Raw genomic sequence first — 20,158 nt, 5'->3', positions numbered from 1 at the left:
GATTTCAGGGTCTTGTTTTTTAATAAATAAAATTGGGAAAGGCATAAAACTATATTACCGCAGAATAATCTTACACCAAAAGTTTTGTTGTTTATTAAAAAACTAATCTTGAATGGATTGACTTTTTATTATTACAGCTGATGGAAAAACTTCTTCTGTACAACCAACATAGGCTACGTTTTGGAAAGGAAAAAAGTTAACAAGTGTGCTTTTTTATGAGCTTTCATGCTTTTTTTTTTTTTTTTAGAAATGAACACCTTTTTTAAAAGTGCAAGAAGATTTCTGTAGCATCACTTCCCTTCTATCTCAGTGGCTAGTGTTAGAATTTGTGTTGTTTTGTAGTTGTAATGCCGACTTATTCCAGTAGTTGGCAGTAATTCAACTGAACCTGGTTGCCAACCCCATAGACATACAGGGTTAGCGCCGTGCATTGTGAGAAACAATATGCAAGGTAGACTGGTCTGCTGCATAATTGTTCAGAAATTTTCCCAGACCAGTGGGGCATCTGGGAATTTTTGGCATACTGCAGATCTTGCAAGATATCACATACTGTCTACTACTTACTGAATTTTGGCCAAATCAGTAGGCACTGCTAGAACTGTAGGCGGTTTGGAAAACAGCCGGTGAGTCACACTTGATTTTTTTCTTACCGTTTTGAGTGAGCCAGCTGAGAAATGAAAGTTCACTACATTTTTACAGTAGTCATGTACAGAAGCATGCAATTTGAGACACAGTCAGTGGGGAGGTGACAGTAATCAGACACAGGTGAGACAATCAAAGCACAGGTGAAAGCAATAAAGGCAGGACACACACAATCACAGGAGCTGGAAAAAGACACAAAGGCAGAAAGTGCAGCAGATGAAGATAAGATAAGAGAGGAAAAGATAACTCTTAAATCGAATTCAAAAACACCACACAATAGAGGTGATACATGACCAGCTAAATTCTGCAAATGATTACAAACCTCGCAGTAGTCTGGGGATGACATTAATACTGCTTCTTTAAAGCTCAAATTGAATTATGAACATTTAAATTCTGTCTTCACTTTAAGCATACATCTGATAGACAGGCCAATTCACATTTATTCCATCAGCCTAAGGCTTCTTCTTCTTCGCGTATTTGTATTGTATTTCCTCAAATACACAGCAGTTCATTCAGCCCCTGTTTTGCAATCAATTGGAAGTCCCGTAGAAATTAATTAATAAGGTCAAAGCTGGGGTTTATACCAGTTCATCCTTACCTGACCAGAATTAAGTGGTGAGTCAGAGCTCTCAGTCTGATGGAGCCGCTGCAGGCGAACATAAAGGTGTTTTCATGGAGCGAGACAAGCCGACTGTCTGGTGCTGGGGGTTTCGATGGTGAGTCACAGCAAGTTTTAGTCCATTAATGAGTCGTAAAATCATACCTTCGCCAAACAAGCAGGAAAACAAACTGTTAAGAAGATCAGATCTTTTGTTTTGTGCATGATTCTTGAACCATGGAAATTCAAACTTAAAGGTCCCATATGATGCTCCTTTTCTGCAATATGGATCATTGATGTCTTCATGAAATGGTAGTAACATGTTTTGGTCCAAAAAGCCAATAAATCAAGCACAGCTGCATTGTTTCCAGGCTCTCATAGCCCCTCTGTTCAGAACGCTCTGATTTAGTGGGCGTGACCTTCATATGTAAATGAGCCACCACTGATACCGCCCCACTCTTCAACGTCACTGAGAGCGGCGCCACGAGCTCTGAGTGCACAATGTGTAGAAAACAGCAAAGCTTGTTTACCAGAACATTACAGGCTAAAACAACAGGCTAACTGCAGCTAAAGTTAGCATCCTGAAGCCAACACAGAGACAGGAGGGACACTGAGGAAAAGCTCTTACATCTGCTCCACAGCACACAGCATTTAAAATACTCACATTTCCAGGGTCCCAGGTTTGTTGGTGGATGGTTTTTGATGCGCCTGGATTCAGGACCAGTCTGTTCGCTAGCCCTCTGTTGTACTGTTCAAAGTAGGAAAAGCAGTCGGCCATAAAGTGACTAGCACACTTGCACAGTTTTACTGAGTGTTGCTGGCACATTTCCTTGATAAATAAACTCTAACCACTTAGTCTTGTCTTCTTTCGAGATAGGAAGCTTGTGCATGGAACCATTTGGCTGTTTACAGCCAGAAACAAAGCAGTGATGGCTCTTCAACCTCTGCATTCTCCTCCCCGCTGCTGGAGGGGAGTGGGTGGGGAGGAGGTTCGGGGGTATCTGCTCTGGTGGACCAATCAGGTCAGACTTGCTCCTGATTGATCAAAAAAGGGAATCGCTGACGTCGGCAAACCCCCAAAATCCAAACAGCTCGTTTGAGGTCAGGATTTTACATTCACAAGCACTACTAAGTACAGGTTTGGTCATTAAATATCACATTTTGTGGGCTGGAAGGACCCAAAAATTTCACCAAAAGACTTAATAAAGTTATTTTTGCATAATATGGGACCTTTAAGACTGTGAGGGACAGTAAAATGATTTCAACTGTAGAGTATCAAACTGATATACCTTTGATAATTCAAAAATGTATTTAAAAGATAAAATAATGACTGCAAAGATTAAGAATGGCTTTTTTCAAGCTTTCAAGAGTTCAAACAAAAGAGTTAAATGGAAAGTCTCCATGACATCGATGACATTTTATTCAGGGTTAACAGGTCAAAAGTTCACCTGTAGATAACAAACTGATGCTCTTGTGATGTTCATTAACAGTTTCCTCAACCTGTCCTGTAATATCTAAATCAGAGCAGCTCACATTGTGCCGCTCTTCCTCCGTACAGAACAGACACCAGTTGACCTTCTCACTGTGTTCGCTATCATAATACGATCTGAAAAGGTCACGGAGGACTACACTCATACTAATGACATTTGTCCAGACTGATCGGACTGGAGCTGTAGTTACACACACTATATATCAAATGAGAAAAGATCATCTTTACTTCAGGTGGTGTTTGGGCGCACAGAACTTAGCTGTCAGTTCTACTTTTCCCCACAGAGGTATCAGCCATTGTTGCAGAAACATGTTAGTGATTGTATTGGGCTTGTTGTGCTTTTCATATGGATGTTTGATGTGAATGCTGCATCAAGGCCTTGAATGAACCAGCTTTAATTTGGCACCATTTGTATGCAGATTGGCAGGTCTGTGTTAATGTCAATAGAACACATTAATGCGTCCTCATGTTTTGGATTGGACGCTGTCGGTTTGAGGTTTTATTTGATTAAGCATTTGACAGGTTTACTGGTTTGGGATAAAGATTAATTGATCAGTCAATAATTATCTTGCCATGCATGTAAATGAAGAATCTTATTCTGCTCCCTGTATTTCTCACACCTTGAACCCTGTGTGTGAGGTCTGCTAGGACATACATCTTTCATCTGTATTAACACTTCAACTGATCCCTGCTTTCCCGCTTGTCATTAAAAGTCACATAATTAAGATAAATTATAACATTTTGATGCGAGTGAGGTCCAGCCTCTGAATACAAAGCACAGAAGGGTTTGTAAGAATGTTGTGAGAGGTTTTTCACAATATGACGAATACAGAAACTGTAAAACAATAAAAGGCACCTCCTGAGAATGTGACTCCTGCTTGTAACACAGGTGTTTATCATTTGTCTTTGTCTGGTCAGTGATCCAGTATTAAACACAGCTGCTGCAGACAGTTTCACCTTTTACACACATCTGTTTCAGAGTAAAGCTTTCACTATGTAAGCCACAGTCTGTGGATGAGTTTGAGGTATTTGCGGACTTTTTAAAAGGGAGAGTTTTGCTTGAGGACAGTCTTTTTGCAAATCAGCAGTTAGCAAAAGAAAATACTGTAAATTTCTTCTTTTTTTACACGCACAGAATATAGATTCTCTTTGGCAAACTGTATTCAACAGTACAGCACGCTTATGAGACATATCTTTCCAGCATGTAATTGTGTTGTCGGAAACTGGTAATAATTATTGATATCGCTGGAGAATAGGCAGTCTGGTTATTTGGAAAGCCTAGAATTATTTTTCGGAGGAAAGCTAATGGAACAATTTACCAGACGGGGGGAAAAACTTGGCCGGGCTATATGAATTTTTTTCTGGCCCCAGAAATACAATCAGTACATGCAGACATCTCCTGGGACAAAGATGCTAATGGACCCTTAATCTGCATACATTAGCATATCAGAAAAACGAACAAGGACACTAAGAGGCAGCGTGTCTTTATAACTTCATGCTTTTACTCTGGAGTGAAACAGTGAATGAGTGCATTGGACTGAAGACTTATGGTTGACACATTGTTCCTGTTAACTGACACTTACAGTGAACTAATATTGAATAATATGTGATTACGTCATCTAATACTGGTCAGGTATGCCGCAAAAAAAAAAAAGTGTCACCATGTCTGTATTTTATCTGACATCTCTCAGAACTAAATCTTTGCACCAGAGGGTTGCAAGATTTTTTGTCACACTTTAACTTATAAAAGTATCGAATAGAATAGAATAGAATAGAATAGAATAGAATAGAATAGAATAGAATAGAATAGAATAGAATAGGAAATATTTTATCTAGGAAAATTCAGGGGTCACAGCAGCAATCAAGAAAACAAAGTGAGAAAGTGTATAGAAAGTGCAAAAAGGTCCAGAAGAAAATAGATGATAACAGCTTGTCCATCATTGTCCAGTCAGCCAGTCTCCACCTCCACAGGGTCCAGGACTGAGCTTCTTCAGCAGTCTGTTTAGTCCCTGTCTCCAGTATCCTGTCTGCTCACAGCAGGTGAAGTTCTTCCAATATGGAGTTGGTGTCTGGTGTTAGCTCCGTTAGCCATGTCTGTGAATAACATGATGCTTCTCTGCCTTCTGGTTTTCCCTCTGTTTCTGGGTTAGCACGGCTAGCTTGTCCATCTTATTGGAGATCGATCTTACGATCCCAATAACGATGGATGGAAGGACAGGTCGATGTTGTCCTCACTTCCTTCTCTTCACCTTGTGGGGAAACAGCAGGCCTTGCACCAGTTAGCATTGACATGCTACAGGCTGCTAACAGCTGAGCTCACATGTAAACAAAGCGGCCATGGTTTCATGTAGGATCTCCAGACAAACACAGGAGAAAAATAATAAAAATATCACTGAAGACACAACCAGTGAAGAAGAAAGAGCTGCTGCAATAGAAAACCACAACCAACAGGGCGGCACCTAGCAAGTATGTATAGAGATTGGCATACTATCCTAGTATGTAGTACACAACGGGGCAATCATGCTATTACTGCCATATTGTGTCTACAATCTGCCACTGCTCTGACTGACCCAGTTCCTCCTTAGCAATCAGAAAACTTTATTTTATTATCCTTGGAAAATATCACGCCTAGAGATGACCTAACCTACAGGCGAGGTCAAGAAAGATTCAAAAATACATGTACAAACTCTGAAATTCAGCGCCTCACAAAGTCAGATTCCTATACATGATTAGGTATAATATGTTATTTTTTCTACTTTATCTCTTTTTGCTAACTACAACATTCACATGAATCTGTAGATTTCCAGAAGACAAAAACTGTCACCGGCTCTTTCTCTGTCTGTTTCTGTCGCTTTGTGTCTGTCTTTTTATGAGCAAACATCAAATGCTGCCAGCACCCAGACAAAAGATACACAGTTCATTAAAAATGAGGGCATGTCATCATTCACAGACTCGCACCACTAGACCTGCACCACGATGCAGAAAGAAAAAACGAGGTAAACAAACAAAGTAGTCTCATCCACGGATACACCTGGACAGGATGATTTCTCGAACATTAGACAGATCATCTGAACAGATGTGAGGATTTAATGAAGAACTGCAGAGACGCAGCAGAGGAGAGATGTAGTGAAGGACAAAATAAAACAACAAAGTAGTGTTGTTGCATAAGGAAAGCAAAGTTAATCATCATTACTGCTGCTACCATATTCTACACTTTAGAAGCCTGTTGAAGGAGTATACAGAGACAGATCTGTGTGCAGAGAGCAGTGCTTGTGTAAGAGCTGCAGCAGCCTTTGACTGTGTGTCTTACATAACTTGCAGATGGTAACAAGTTTATTTGTTCTTCTTTAAAACAAATAGTCTAAATCCTACTTTTTGTCCTGTCAGGGGAAAGAAAAGCTCTGCCGTTTAGTGGACAAGAAGGCTGCAGGTATTGTGAAACACTGTGATTGGGTTGACTTAGATGTAAAGCCGATCAAATGAAGCAGGTGAAACAGAACAAACTACTGCCTGGGCTGTGTGATCTCTGGTGACGGGGAGTGTGACATTAAGTCTCTGATGTCTCACTGCTGCTTCAGGTTTGTGCCGCTCTAAAGGGTAAAGTGGATGTAAACCAAGGTGAGTCATCTTTTAACACTAGGTGGATAACCGATCGGTTTGTGCTGTCTCAGGTTGGCTCCTGTGAAGGGTTTTTTTGTGTGTGATTTTTATCAAGACATCAAAAACAGGTGCAGAAACAGGAGTTGGTCTCAAAGTCTTTTCATGATGGTGCCTCTTAGTTGTTGGTAACCTTGTTACAAACACCTACACTCACCAAGAAATTTAGATTTCAGCAACATGTAGCTGAAGTCGACTATGATTTCTGAGCCCAGGCTTACAGACAGGGTTAGACTGGGTTTGTTTACATAAATGAAGAGCATTGCCATCGTTACCAACATTATTTTGGTCTTATTAGGTAAAGGAGGAATTTTGCCAATCCTTTTGTCAGGTAATTTGATCCTCACTAAATTTTTGTCGCTCTTAATGAAACCTTGCAAACATCCTTCACTAAGTTGCTGTGAGATCCCAGTTCAAATCTATTCCTTATCTTGGCTGCTTTTATCTTTTTTTAGGCTGGAGCCTATCCCAGCTGTCACTGGTTGCAAGGACACCCCGGACAGGCTGCCAGATCCTACTCAATATTTTAGAGACATACAAATGTGTAAAGATGATAGTTTTGGTCAATGTCACTGCGTTTAAATGATTTTTTATTTTGGTGAGTTCAATGTTTAGGGTCATGTGTTGTAGATTGTTGTCTTCATCCTCCTCTGTATCTGGTGTTCATTTTTGATCAACGTCCTACGTCTTGGTATTCCTCATGTGGATGTTTCCACGTTGGTTCTTGAGTGTTTCCTGTTTTATTCTGTAGTTCTTGTGCCTGTGTGACTAGTTTAGTTTAACCTCCTGCCCTTGTGTGTTTCTCTCCTGTTTGATTGATCTCATTAGTCTCACCTCTGGCTTGTCACACACCTGTGTTGTGTCCTCATTACCCTGTTTGTGTATATGGACTCTGTGTTTCCTGCTGCTTGTCTTTTTTTTCTCATACCACATCATTGGATTTGCTATTGTTAATCGAATTGCTTCATTCTTTCTGCAATTTGGTCCATCCTATACGTTTCTTGCAGTAGGAAGGTAGAACTCGACATAGTCATTGGAGATTCCTCCAAAGATAAAACAACATATTACAGACGTACATATTCAGAGTTCACAACTAAAAACGCAATACAATAGCACTTAAAAAATCCATCAGAGCACCAACCCTCTCATTTTACAAATGTTATTTAAAATACCGTAACTCCTCAACTATTTGGGCTAGCAAGAAAATTGAATACAGCTTTAAAAAAGAAAAGAGAAGCTTTATGGCCATATTTGGGGTATTTTGGCATAGAAAGTCTTCCTGGCGTCATCCGTCTGTTTCTGAAACAGACTTTTGAAGCAAATCGGCTTTAGCCGCCATAGTGGAAGTGATGGGGGCTTTAAGTGCATCTATACTATAGATTCTATAGGGAGCTCGTCAATCTCGTGAGCCAAGCTGTTCTTCTGATTGGGCAAGCTTGTGATATTAATATCCTCTAAACTGCTGAGTTTGAAAAAAAAAATGCCCCCTGTACGGTGTGTGCTGATAGTTAAATTATCGATCCAGACAGGAGACGTTTTTTGAACCAGGCTGTAAATAGTTTAATTTCTGCCCTGAAAACTGCTTTTTTTGGCTTGGTGTGTATGCGACTTAAGGCACTTCCGGACACTTAAGCAGGCACCCGAGAAACAGCTGGTTTGAGCACTCCTGCATTGTCCCATATTTTTAGACCGGAGGTTACCACTTGAGAATAACTGGTGCAAGCCGTTCTCTTTCCTAAAAGATTCCTAAAAGATGAGAAGATTAGCTTTCCAGGCATCACCTCTGACTCTTTTAAGGCCAAAATAACAAAATGAAGTCCAGGAGGCCTGTATGATGCTTGGGTGATAAAGGGTTAAAATCCCTGTGAGGGACTTTTTAAGTTATCTTTAAAAGGCTCACTTCTGATTGTAATCCCAATTCCAAATGAAATTATTAGCGCTAAAGTGGGTTATTTCTAAATGCTATTTCTTGGTTTTCTGGTTGAGTTGGGCAGGATTGATTTATGGCACAACACTGTACTACGCCTGCTGATTAAGTTTCTTGTATTAATTTTGTAGTAATGGTGGACACTGTAGCTGGACTGCCATAAACGAAAAAAGATGTCAGAGCAGAACAGTGCAAGATGTGAGAGTGATAGAGCATGGGCTACTGCAGTGGTTGGTTCAAACTTGAGAGTCCATAAATAAAAAGAAAAGCCTGGTTGCGTTAGCGCTGCTTGGTGAGGTTGGAGTTGGTAGATGAACACTGGTAGACAGACACGTCTTACAGTAATGGCTGTGGGTAGAGCTAAATATAGCCGGCTACTAAACTATGGTACAAACTAAGTTTACCAAGTTGCTTAGCTCTACGTTACTATGACTCAATACATTACCTTGATGCTTTGTATCTGGTAAAAAGGAGTCTTAAACAAATAAAAGAAGTGTTGAAAATAATCACTCTCCATTCATTTGCTTCAAAATAAATGCACACCTTGGTAAGAGTCAGGTCTTTCCCAACAGTAGGTGCAAGTGCTCATGGGAAAGAGAGTCTTAGTTCCAGAAAAACACCAGCTTTTCCAGATAGTACTCACTGGGCCTTTTAAACCAGATATTTCATGAAAAAGAAGAGGTCATGACCAAATGCTCAGACCACCAAGCATTTAGAATTTCAAATAACCTGACAGGGTTAAAGTCAATATCTTGTGCTGTAGCTTCAGGTAAAAAGTCTTTCTAAAATGTGTTTTGTTCTCTGTAGGGGCAAAAGCACAACTGCTAGAGCAAAGAAGTTATTTCATGGGCTACAACTCAATACCAAATAAACAATTTTATTCAAACCAATCGCTGTGTGAAAACTAGAAAAGAAAACCATCAAATGTGTGTTTTACTTTCATTTATTTATCACCTAATGATTCTGCTTTGGTTCCATTTCTGTAACATTTTAGATCAAAACTCTTCTCCGAGGGTTGTGAAAGGCCAAACCTTCACAGGACAGACGAAGTGAAAATAGATGTCCCCTAGATTTCTCCTGAAGATTGTCTGATACCAGCGTGTGTGTGGCGTCCTTCACCCCCCATCCCTCCCAAAGGGGAGGCTCTGGCAATTATGAGAGAAGAAATCTGTGACAGGTAATGGGATTTTCTGCACTTTTAAAGATTATTATGCTTCTCAAGGGATTTACAGGTGGTATAATATAACTTCCTCCCCTTCAGATGATAGGCACATCATTTATATCTTTAGTTCAGATCCTGCACTCAGTGTGTCAAAGACAAAGAAGCTTCACAGTGCATTTCTTTTCTAACATCCTTGAAACATTTGTACCTGAAAGTAGCCTTAGATTTTTTTCTTTTAAGATGTTATGAGTCACATGTTAAGACTTCCTGCAGAAAGATAATTGCAGCATAATGAGAAGAGCTTTGTTGGGCTGACATTTTTGTACGATTCCTCGCAGAGTACCAACTATTTTAAGGCGAGGGTGTTACCACATCGCCATTTTGCATGAAGACATTAAGTCCTATCAGGCTGCAGCACATTTCCAATTCTCAGCAGAGAATGTGTTGAACGAAGGTGCCACCTAAAGAAATTGGGTACTTTTAATGAAAATAAAATGCTAACTTGTGTTTGTCCTCTAAGCTTTTGGAAACAACTATAAACAGACTGCACATCAGACTAAAAATTGATGCCTGCAGGCAGAGTATGAGAGCTTGCTGAGTAAGTGTCACCGCTAATTTTTGTTAGCCTTTGCAAATTATGATGTTGTTTTTTTAATGCTCAGGAACAGATGAATTCAAGACAAGGACAGTGATGAAAAAGTACAATGTGTAAAACTATAATTACAGGTTTTTTAATTGTAATTCAGTCATCAGATGCACAGTACTGTCGTTTCTTTGTTTAACTGTAGAGGATTTTGTAACAGGATGTCATGCAGACATTATCGCTATTGTTCATTCCTCTACTAATGTCACTGCCGAAAGCATCTGACTGGAATGTGGCTCAAACAACTGCAGCCCAAATTCATTTTCATGCAGCTAACACCAGCCACTGCAACACAGTGCTGGAATAAAGCAGAGAAAACAAACAAACAGACAAGTAAACAAATAAGCAGTCATGATTTGTTTTATCTGTAAGCACTCAGGCGAGACATCCGGCAGAGCAAGGTTGCCTGGACTGAATTACATTAAAAGAGACGTCGCAGAGAGAAAACCTGCTTTCTGAATGTAACTCTGGACAATTAAAGATGAAAACTGCTGAATATTTTTAATGAAGCACTTTTTTTTTTAGTAAAATCTGTCACGGTTGGTTTGTCTACTGAAGGCTGATGCCAGAGTATGGGGATAGAGACTATTTTGAGCAGTTATCTAACTTCACATTTCTGCTTTGCTGAAGGAACATGGACACAGAGACCAAAGGGTTTATGGGAATATGCTAATCTTGTCCCTATGTGTTTGGGGATTTGGGAAAAAAATCTAATGACCATGCTCCCAGTGGTACAGCATGAGTAGATCCCAGTTACGCTCTGTTCCCTTTGCTGTTTGTGATGTTCAGAGAAAGGAAATTTAAAAAAAGATTTTGGGGAATCTGTGCCAAGCAGCGCCAGCATGTGATCGGTTCTATTATGAGAAAAATACCATTCTACTGTTTGGAGATGATGTCCTCTTTTAAATGTCAACTATTAACATTAATGTGAACCAAGAAGTTATGCAGACGCTTTCTCCCACATGCAGGTCAGACACCCTGATAAGGCTAATAAGGTTTGGAAGTTGGAGCTAGACAGTAGCTGCAGGAATGTGGAGGCAATACAGTGAGGATAATGAAGAAGCACAACACAAGGCTCTTGATTCAGCCGCTGCTCCTCTTCCTGACCTTCACCTGTGGTCACATGCTTTCGATAGTGACCGGATGGCAGTGACAAATGGCTGAAATTGACAGGATGAGGGGGTCATCAATAAGAGTTGACCTCAGTAGGAGGCCAGAGTCACCTCTCTTTTGAGGTGTACAGAGGACAGACACACCATTTGGCAGAGGGAACTTTGAATTATTCAGGGTCAGCCTTGCTGGACAGGGGTCTGAGGTGATTAGGTATTCAGTGTGTTAAAGGTTCTGTTTAGCTGTTGTCAGGGTACCCGACGTTTCTATCTGTGGCTCTGATGAAGCATGACCGGCTGTGAGGAGAGGAAGCGTGTCCGAGTGTGACCCTGACTCAGATAAACAGCGTGACGATGGAAGGATGAACTTCTTATCCTGAGAAAGGAGTCAGAAAATGTATGCAAGTATTATATTTATCAATCCCACGTTGTCACATCCTCGATGCTGAGGTCAATATAACAGTGTGAGATCACTTAAAGCTTTGATCCTGTGTGGTATTCTGTAGCTCCACATATTGACTTGAGTAAAGTCTGTTTCCTTAACAACAGAGCAGGAGTCTATTACAAAGCCTGTCCAACAAATAAGAGAAAAAAAATCAAATAGATTAAATATCCTATAGTGACACTTTCATTTTGCTTTCCCGCTTTCTTTTATTAGTTCAGGTTTGTTCGTTCAGCTGAAGTAAAAGCAGTTGTCTTTGTCATCTCAGCCACGTCTGCTTTTACAGCCGATATTTTTTAATTCGATTTGCATGAGAGAATTATGTCAGTCAACGTGCTTTTCATTTACTGGGGATGAGGAATGTGCAGTAGTAATGTCCTTAATCTAGCCAAGACTTCAGTCAGCTGCACAGCTTGCAATTGTTATCACGCTGACAAAAAACACACAGATGTAAGCAAGCATACCCACAACACCCCGAGGAGGAAAAACAGTGCATCATAGCTGCTAAAAATGAACGCATACTTAACTGGAAAGCGGTGAGACATGAAATGCATACTGAAAGAAATGCATAAGCAAACTGTCTTTTTTGGGTTATCTCACGACAGCAGAGTGAAAGAAGGAGCAGTTATTAATTGTGAGTAACTGTCCACTGACACCAACTGTTATCACTGGTTGAAATCTTGCAGCACATAATGTGGAGAAACACGTGAAGTCAGATCTCTATGCACTGACTTTAATCATCCTTAGAGAGTGTGCAGTGGGTCCTAAAAAGGTGGGAACCAGCCTACTATGCCCTGCATGAGGAAAAAAAAATCCTGAAGTTTAAAGTCTATTTTGGTGATGAAGAAGGACATCTCTAAAGGCTCTGATTGGAAATCTTGGAGAGGACACAGAGAGAGAGACTGCAGACTCATTTCAGCTGCTGTGTGGGCTGCTTGTAGAAAAGCAGTTTGGTCATAGAAATACAGATTAAACTAGAAAAGCACTCAGAGAATGCAGACTTCTATCAAGCATATTGTGATGGTCACGCAACACTTAAGTCCGACTTTAATGTTATACTTCCTTCCAGTAGACTGTCTGCTACAATTTGGTGTTAGTTGCAGGTTTGTACGATAATTTGTTGATGATGACCCAGTACATATTTCATATTCTGGATCTTAGTATCCAGAATATTGCCAGGATCTGGATTGTACTTTTACATCTGTCAGAAATTATGGTGACCTTGTCTTGTATTGTTTTGCAAGGCAATCCGACCATTTATCGTGGAGTTATGTACACATATAGTGAAAACGGCCCTATCTCACAATGATAAAGAATCCTTTAAAAAAATCCTGGATCCAGACGGTGATCTGGATTGCCTCCAAAATGTAATCATTTCTTCCTTATCCCATTTTGAAGGTTTCCTGAAAATTTCATCAAGATCCGTTCGTAACTTTTCTGAGTTATGTTGTTCACAGTCAACATAACCTCCTTGGCGGCAGAAATAACCCACCAGTGAGGGACGTAAGATATATGACGGCTTGAATAAAGGAGAAAAGAAAAGTCAAGCATCAAAGGTTGTTATCCCAAAACACTGACTATGTATTATAGCAAATACCTGAACATTAAAACACTGGTTTTACTGAGCCACTGCTACGATACCTGCAAAGAAATGAAACAAAGACAACTCTACTCCTACTCTTCGTCAGCCTACCTGTAAAATATCTCTATCCGCTATCCAATTAAACATAAAAATCATCTTCTGGCTCAAGTTTGAACATAAAAGTTGCCCGTCTCTGAGAAAGGTTACCAAGGTCCCGTGGACATCATCTGGCAATGTGCTTCTGCTGCGATGGTGTTAACAAGACACAGGGACGAGCTGTGAAAGGTCAGCGAGAGGGCAAATGTGGATGGATACTCATTTCTTACTCCAACACGACGACATCAACCACTCTAAAATGTTAAAACTTTCTGCAGCAGAGATCAGATCAGCCACTCCTGTAATTGTTTTCAGAATAAGTGGGTGCACAGGCAGCACAGCACATCGCCCGTGGGTACCTCCCCTCCCCCCATCTCTACCAGCATGTCTTTTTCTTCTTTCACATCGTAGGACATCTCATACCATGCCAGAGAAAACCTGCTGTATATTATCTAGTTTACCTAGATGTCTGGCTCTTGTTATTCAGGTCTGCTCCAACACAGATCTTGTTAATCGCTTTGACAAACACAGCATCTCCAGCGTGCCATAAATCAAAGCAGCATAGAGTTGTGGCTCCATCAGGGCCTAATCTGAATGTATCAGCTGGTATCAACCGAGGGACAGAAAATCCATATGCCTTCTGTGTGTATAGTTTGCTGTATTGCAAATTGACAGCCATTGTTTTTCAGAATATGGTGTTGACCATCCTGCAAACAGAGCCAACGGGGAGAGGGGTAAAAAAAAATAAGCCTGGCAGACAATATAAGATAAAAGTAGAGCGTTTTATGCACACCATCACATAATACGCTTACAGGAGTAAGCATCTTAACACTAGTGAGCAGGAATGTCCTGGAAGCAGCTCTGAAAAAGACAGGGAGATTAAAAAGCAGTCCCTCTCTCCGATGGCTCTCTAACTTCAGGACAGATTGATTTTATGTGAAGACATCTAAAAGCCATGAGCACACAAAGCTACAGTTTCATGTTTAATCTCATACATCAGATACAAGGGCCTCTCTGGATGGGAGTGGTGGACACTGGGCTTCTGTGGATCGTTACTGCCACCTAGTGGGTTCATTGGGGAGGAAACATTGGACAAAATGTACATTTTACGCAGCTTCTTGATTAAAAAATGTAATATACCTACAAGCTCTGGCTACAAATTAAAGTGACCTTCCTGAAAAACAAGGCGCAACATCCCAGTAAACCTTATCTGAGCCAAACTCTCAACAGCTTAAGTCTCTTAGTCAGGCGATAGCATGATTTATGGTGTGATTATCTTCCATGCTCAGTTGACTAAATAGGTGTGAAGAATAGATTTATAAAATAAAAGAGGGGGGAATGTTGAAATTTATGATGAACAAGCATAAAGGCACTCCTGATGCTGATTAAACTGCGGCAAATATTAACCATGCATCATCCAGAGCCTCTGTATTTACAAGGTTGAGCACTAGAAGAGGTTCAGGATTTAAAATCAAACCTGTTGAGCAGTTTGAGAAAACCCTTGGGGATTTTTTCATATTATTTATTTGATATTTTTTGAGATTATAGTTTGTAGGTTCAAATGTATTTGAGATGCATAGATGCCTAATGGTCATCCAATAAGATAACTGTTATGTTGGCTGATAAAACTTTGAGCATTTTTTCTCTCATTTTATCTTATTTATTTCTTGTATCTCTTTATTTTATTTTTTATTTGTTTTATCTTTTAATTTTATTTAATTATATATATTTTTTATTTATTTATGAGTTTTTTTTATTTCTGTACTTATTTAATATCATATTATTGTTGTTGTTGCTGTTTATTTATTTATTTATTATTATTATTATCATTATTATTATTATTCATTTATTTATTATTATTATTACATTTTTTTTTTGTAATTGTTATTGTTATTCTTGTTGTTGTTATTTATTTATTTAATTATTTATTTATTTTCCATTTCCTCTGTTAGGGATTGCTACATTACTGTGGTCAGGGAGTTTATTATTATTTTTATTATTATTATTTTTATTATTATCATTAATGATTATTCCTGTAATTGTTGTTGTTCTTGTTGTTGTTTTTATGTATTAATTTATTTATTTTCCGTTTCCTCTGTTAGGGATTGCTACGTTACTGTGGTCAGGGAGTTTACGTGCTTCAGTGACCTGAGGGGCTTCACCAGCAGTATCAGGAGGAGCTTTGTCTTCAGGTGGGACACCCAAGCAGGTCAGTTCTTATGTAAGCCTGAAAAAGTGCTATCAGTTTATTGGGGGGTTTGACACCAATAACAACCCGGTCCCATGAAGACATCACTTATCAACACCAAAAACAAAAAATATGATGCCTCATGATGTGTACCCTTGATGCCTCTTTCCTATTTCTGCCTGCCCTCTCATGTATGCATGGCTGGAACCATTCCTGACACCTAAAATAAATAGAATTCTTAATTAATCAATTAAAAAGAAAGAAGTTTTGCACCATGATCATGTTTTCTTTCACACCTTCAACATCCAGCAGGGGGAGATATCTGTCATGGGGTCATTGTGTTCACATCTCCAGGAGCAGGTTCAACAGGAAGAGGTCTTATTGATCCGCACTACATGTTTAAATTTCCTTCCTTCCTTCTTTAAAAAACCTCCTCCTGGACATGAATCATCCACAGAAATAATCAGCACAGGCCTATTATTAGTCATTCAGCCACCACATGGAGCAGCAAAGTGGTATGAGAGCCAAAAGTGTGAACTTGATATTAATTAACGTCACACTTCCTTCATCTTTGCTCATTAGAGGGAATAAGAGCATGCTGTTAAAAACTTGAGGAGTTAATTTGAGGGTAATGATGTTAAGAGGTTTGATATTAACTTGAAATTTGGATTAAAAAATAAATAAATCTCAAATCACGTTTGCAGCTTTTTTTGGTACTTGTTGACTCACTGCTGGGTGGGAGATGTAAAAAGAAATCACTTCACATTGATTTTCCTCTCCTTAATGATGAACTGATTTAACCACTCAAATGTCTGAATTCTCTCTTTTGATCGTGAGCTTCTGTTATTGATTTTTTTTAACATTTCAGAAAGAGAGCCGAACGTTTTCTGATACATCGCACGTCAGGAGTAACGATAACCGATGAACACAAACACAGACGCTTCTCTCACGGTAATAAAGGCCAGCTTTATTTTGTCTTCTTACAATAGATACATTAAAGGTTTTTCCAACACATTTGATACAAGTGACAGCTGAAAAAAAACAAACACTCTGAGCTGCAAAATGTGGTGAATCATACATGGAACAAAAAAAGTGCCTGACTGAGAGATTGTTGCAGCGTGTGTTTTCAGATGTGAAGCACTGTGACATTTTATGGCAGAGACATGATGTTATGTCAAAGTCAGAAACTCCTGCGAGTATTTTTCAAGAAAAAAAAATGAATATGATGGGTTAATAAGTCTGTATGAACACATCCAAAAGAGCAGTAAAGATGGAGCATGACCAAAATCAGGTGCATTTCCTGAAATCGCCTGAGATAAACATAATCAAACCTGCGTGTTAAACAACTAAATGTTAAAAAAAGAAGTGTTTAAAAGCATGCAGTATCCAGCTACCTACAAAGCTTTGGACATTTCTTTTGAATGAACAACACTTCCTAGTTTCTCTCAGTGAACATGATGTGTTGTTGTTGTCGGGGGTGATGCGAAATCTTTCAATCAAGCTGCAAAACTTCTTCAACAGAAAAAATAAAAAGATACAGTACATCAAACTCTAAAGTGTTAAACTGTCACAGCACTATTAGGGAGGGACACTGTCTCATAGAGATGAATAATTAGCTCTGTTGTAACCAGCGTTTAAATCATAAGAGACCTGAGGTAAGGAGCAGTCTGTGAAGAAGTTGGGAAAAGCCAAAGTGCACAGTGCGTTGTCCTCCACGGCTCCAGCAGCCTCAGAGGGGCAGTAGACGTGAGGCTGGCTCGGGCCTGTACGCAGGTTGCCTCCTGCTTTCTTAGAGGATCCCGAGCAGCTAGTCCAGGGCTCAGAGTAGAGGAGGCCACTGACCAAATGGTGAGCATCATACGAAGCAGGATCTGGGCCTCCCATCTCTGGCTGTCCCCGCAGAGGCATGCTTTGATAAAGGTCCTGGTCACTGACCATGTTGCTGTAATCAGGCCCCAGGAGCTCAAAGAACTCTGCAGCCTCAGGATTTCCTCGCTCCAGGTCTTTCAGCGTCATCCCAGATGTGGAGCTGACTTTGGAGCAGTTGGCAGGCTCGGTGAAGAAAGAGGGGGGCAGATTGCGGTGCCTCAGGGGTGGTTTCTTGGCTTTCTCGCCTCTAATATCCTTCACAGGGCTGAAGAGGGCTGCCAAGCTCTTGCTCTGTAAGTTGGCCTGGACCCCATCCCTCTTAGGCAGCGTTTTGCTCTGTAAAGGACTGGGCTGGGCCAAGGGGGAACCCTGTCTCTTAACTGGAGCCTCTGCTATGTTTCCTGGTGTTATAATGCCAGTGCACCTTTTGATCTGCTTCTGGAGATACTTCCGGTGGTTGACTTTCCTCTTGGATTTCACCGGCTTGTCCAGAGCCAGCTTGATGTTGCTAGAGGCCGAGTCTATGAAGCTCAGCAGGTCCCTGGTGGTTTCTTTGTAGTCCTCGTCATTTTCTGCCTCTCCAAGGAGATTTCCATCCAGACTTTTGTCCACATCATACTCCATCACTGAACCAGGGAAGCAGAAATTCATGAACTGAGGGTTCATGATTGCAGTCTGAACAGCCATTACTCTGTTGAGCCCAGCGGCTACACCTGAGGCACCCGCTGTGATCCCTGAACCAAAAGTTTCTTCAGAGCATTTCTTTTTATCTCTGACAAACACTTGGTCCTGATGCTGCTCATGAAGTTCCTGTAAACATTCCCAAGTAGAAGTGACGGGCTCTGAGGAAAGCAAGGAGATCTTTCAGGGGGCCGGGCTAATGATGTCAGAACATCAAAGAGGAGGGGCAAGGGGACCGCGGGACTTAACTCTTTGCTTGTGCCCGACCACCTGCATCTAAGAGGGATTTGTCTGAAATTTCCTGCTGAGCTGAAGACAATAACCTCCGTCAGAACTCTCCCCCTCAGTTTAACTGTTTGTGTGTGCTCTGGACCAAAAACGCTTTCATGAAACTAGAGGTCTGCTACTGTAACAGGGTGCTGAAAGCCTTTAAAACCTCCAGGGGATTGGGCTGAATTTATATCAAACACTTTATCAGAATAACATTTAAATCCGCCCAAAACCTTCAATTCTTCTTCCTTTAACATGGCGTCCACTTTTTCAGTCCTTGCGCCTGGTTGTGCGTTTCGTTTCTGGACTACAAAACACAACTGTTAATCTAATTACTGCTCTTTACGACTCAGAAACAACCCCAGCTATCAAGTCGTGGCTATACAGTGAAGAGAAAGGCCTCCTCTCTGTGGGAAAATCTTGTCCCCAAACAGATGCCACTATTTGGGAGAATCTTCCCAACTGCTTGCTTGTGTCTTAATCTGCTCATGGCAAAAGTTGATTTCTAGTGCATTCCCAGGCCAGTGGGAATTTCTGCCCTGGCCTGACAACTATTATGGGCTGCCTTTGACATAAAGCCCTACAGGGTCTAAATAGCCTCTATTCTTCGCCCGGCAGTGAAAGGGAGCTTTGTGCCAGAGATTCATTAAATTGCACCTCACAGCCCCTTCGTAAAATGGGTCTCAATAATGAACAGTCGATTTAACTAGAAAAGCTGCCGGAGCTGTTAAATTAAAGGGGAATAAAGTGCAGTTCAGGCTTAGTGTGCCAGAAGAAATGTTGACCTTAAGAAATCCTGGGTATGAAACTTTGGTTGCAAACAATAACGCATTTACAGGAAGTTTCTTGGACAGCAGTGAATACAATGAGGGATGTGTCCAGGAGCAGGATTGTTGTTGCCAGCGCTTATCCCTTTTTAAGTGGAGTTTCAGTCGAACGGCAAGTGAATTTTCCACTGAATCGACAAAACTGAACGAGAAAATAACATCACTGCGCATTTTCTCTGCTTGTTTACTGACGAAAAGTCTCGTCCTTTTGTTATCCTCATTCATAGACTTTATGCTGTGACTGAATAAGTGAAAGAAGATCCCTCCTCTGACAAAAGTGCACGCTGAAGTGAGGCAGTGGCTCATTTAAGAGCTTGAGTGATGAAAAAAAAGAGGCTGAAGCAGCGAGAGGGAGTGAGGCCGTTAAAAAAATTCTTTCTCATGTTAATTCCTGGGGAGAAAAGGGGACAGTGAAACTGATAGCACTGATCTAATTATCTGTGGCCCAATATCGCTGTGTGAGGGATGGGAGATCCTAAAAGCTCAAATTGAAGATGGAAATGATATATTTTTATCTATTAATTCATGAAAGGATGGTGTTAATAAATAAAACAAAAAGATCACTTCATGTGGGGAGACTTTGAACATCCAGCTGCCCCGCTTAGAAGTGATCGCCCTAAATTTAAAACTTGTACAAGAGTAAGAAGTTCTGCAGGAAAGCTGAATCGTCCTGAATTCACTTGTTCTGAGTTTTAACGCCTGCCTGGAGAGATTGTGCCTCCTTCTCTATGCGAGCAGCACTGTTTTGGCAATGTGACATCATCACAGTCATGGCAGCCATATCCCCCTTTTTCACTGAAGGAGCTTTGGCTTTTGTGCTGGTGGGTCATTCACATCACAGAGCCTGACGCACGGATCCCGGAAACAAGTTTCCATTGTTGCTTAAAGGCTGAGTGGGTGAGAGGGGCTGGGCTGTGCCAGACCAGAGAGGAGAAAATATACGAACCGAGAGCGCGGCGGTGAAGCTTTTGACTTG

At 40.6% G+C, this 20,158-nt stretch overlaps 1 protein-coding gene across 1 annotated transcript; it reads right to left on the bottom strand.

Moving 5' to 3' along the window:
* Positions 1–16,467: 16,467 nt before the first annotated feature.
* fam181b (family with sequence similarity 181 member B) lies at positions 16,468–18,262 on the bottom strand. The gene has a single exon (XM_074678839.1). It carries the CDS (start codon positions 18,089–18,091, stop codon positions 17,132–17,134), a length of 960 nt encoding a protein of 319 aa, XP_074534940.1. The 5' UTR covers positions 18,092–18,262; the 3' UTR covers positions 16,468–17,131.
* Positions 18,263–20,158: the final 1,896 nt, after the last annotated feature.

The sequence above is a fragment of the Halichoeres trimaculatus genome, unplaced genomic scaffold (assembly GCF_033239565.1).
Source record: "Halichoeres trimaculatus isolate MK-OKI-2021-1 unplaced genomic scaffold, fHalTri1.1 fHalTri1_scaffold_9, whole genome shotgun sequence".
Lineage (NCBI taxonomy): Eukaryota > Metazoa > Chordata > Actinopteri > Labriformes > Labridae > Halichoeres > Halichoeres trimaculatus.
Note: the sequence above shows the minus strand (reverse complement) of the source record. Positions and strands in the feature narration are given on the sequence as shown.

Coding starts and splice junctions, on each gene's coding strand:
- fam181b (XM_074678839.1), bottom strand. CDS start 18,091: ATGGCTGTTCAGACTGCAATCATGAACCCTCAGTTCATGAATTTCTGC.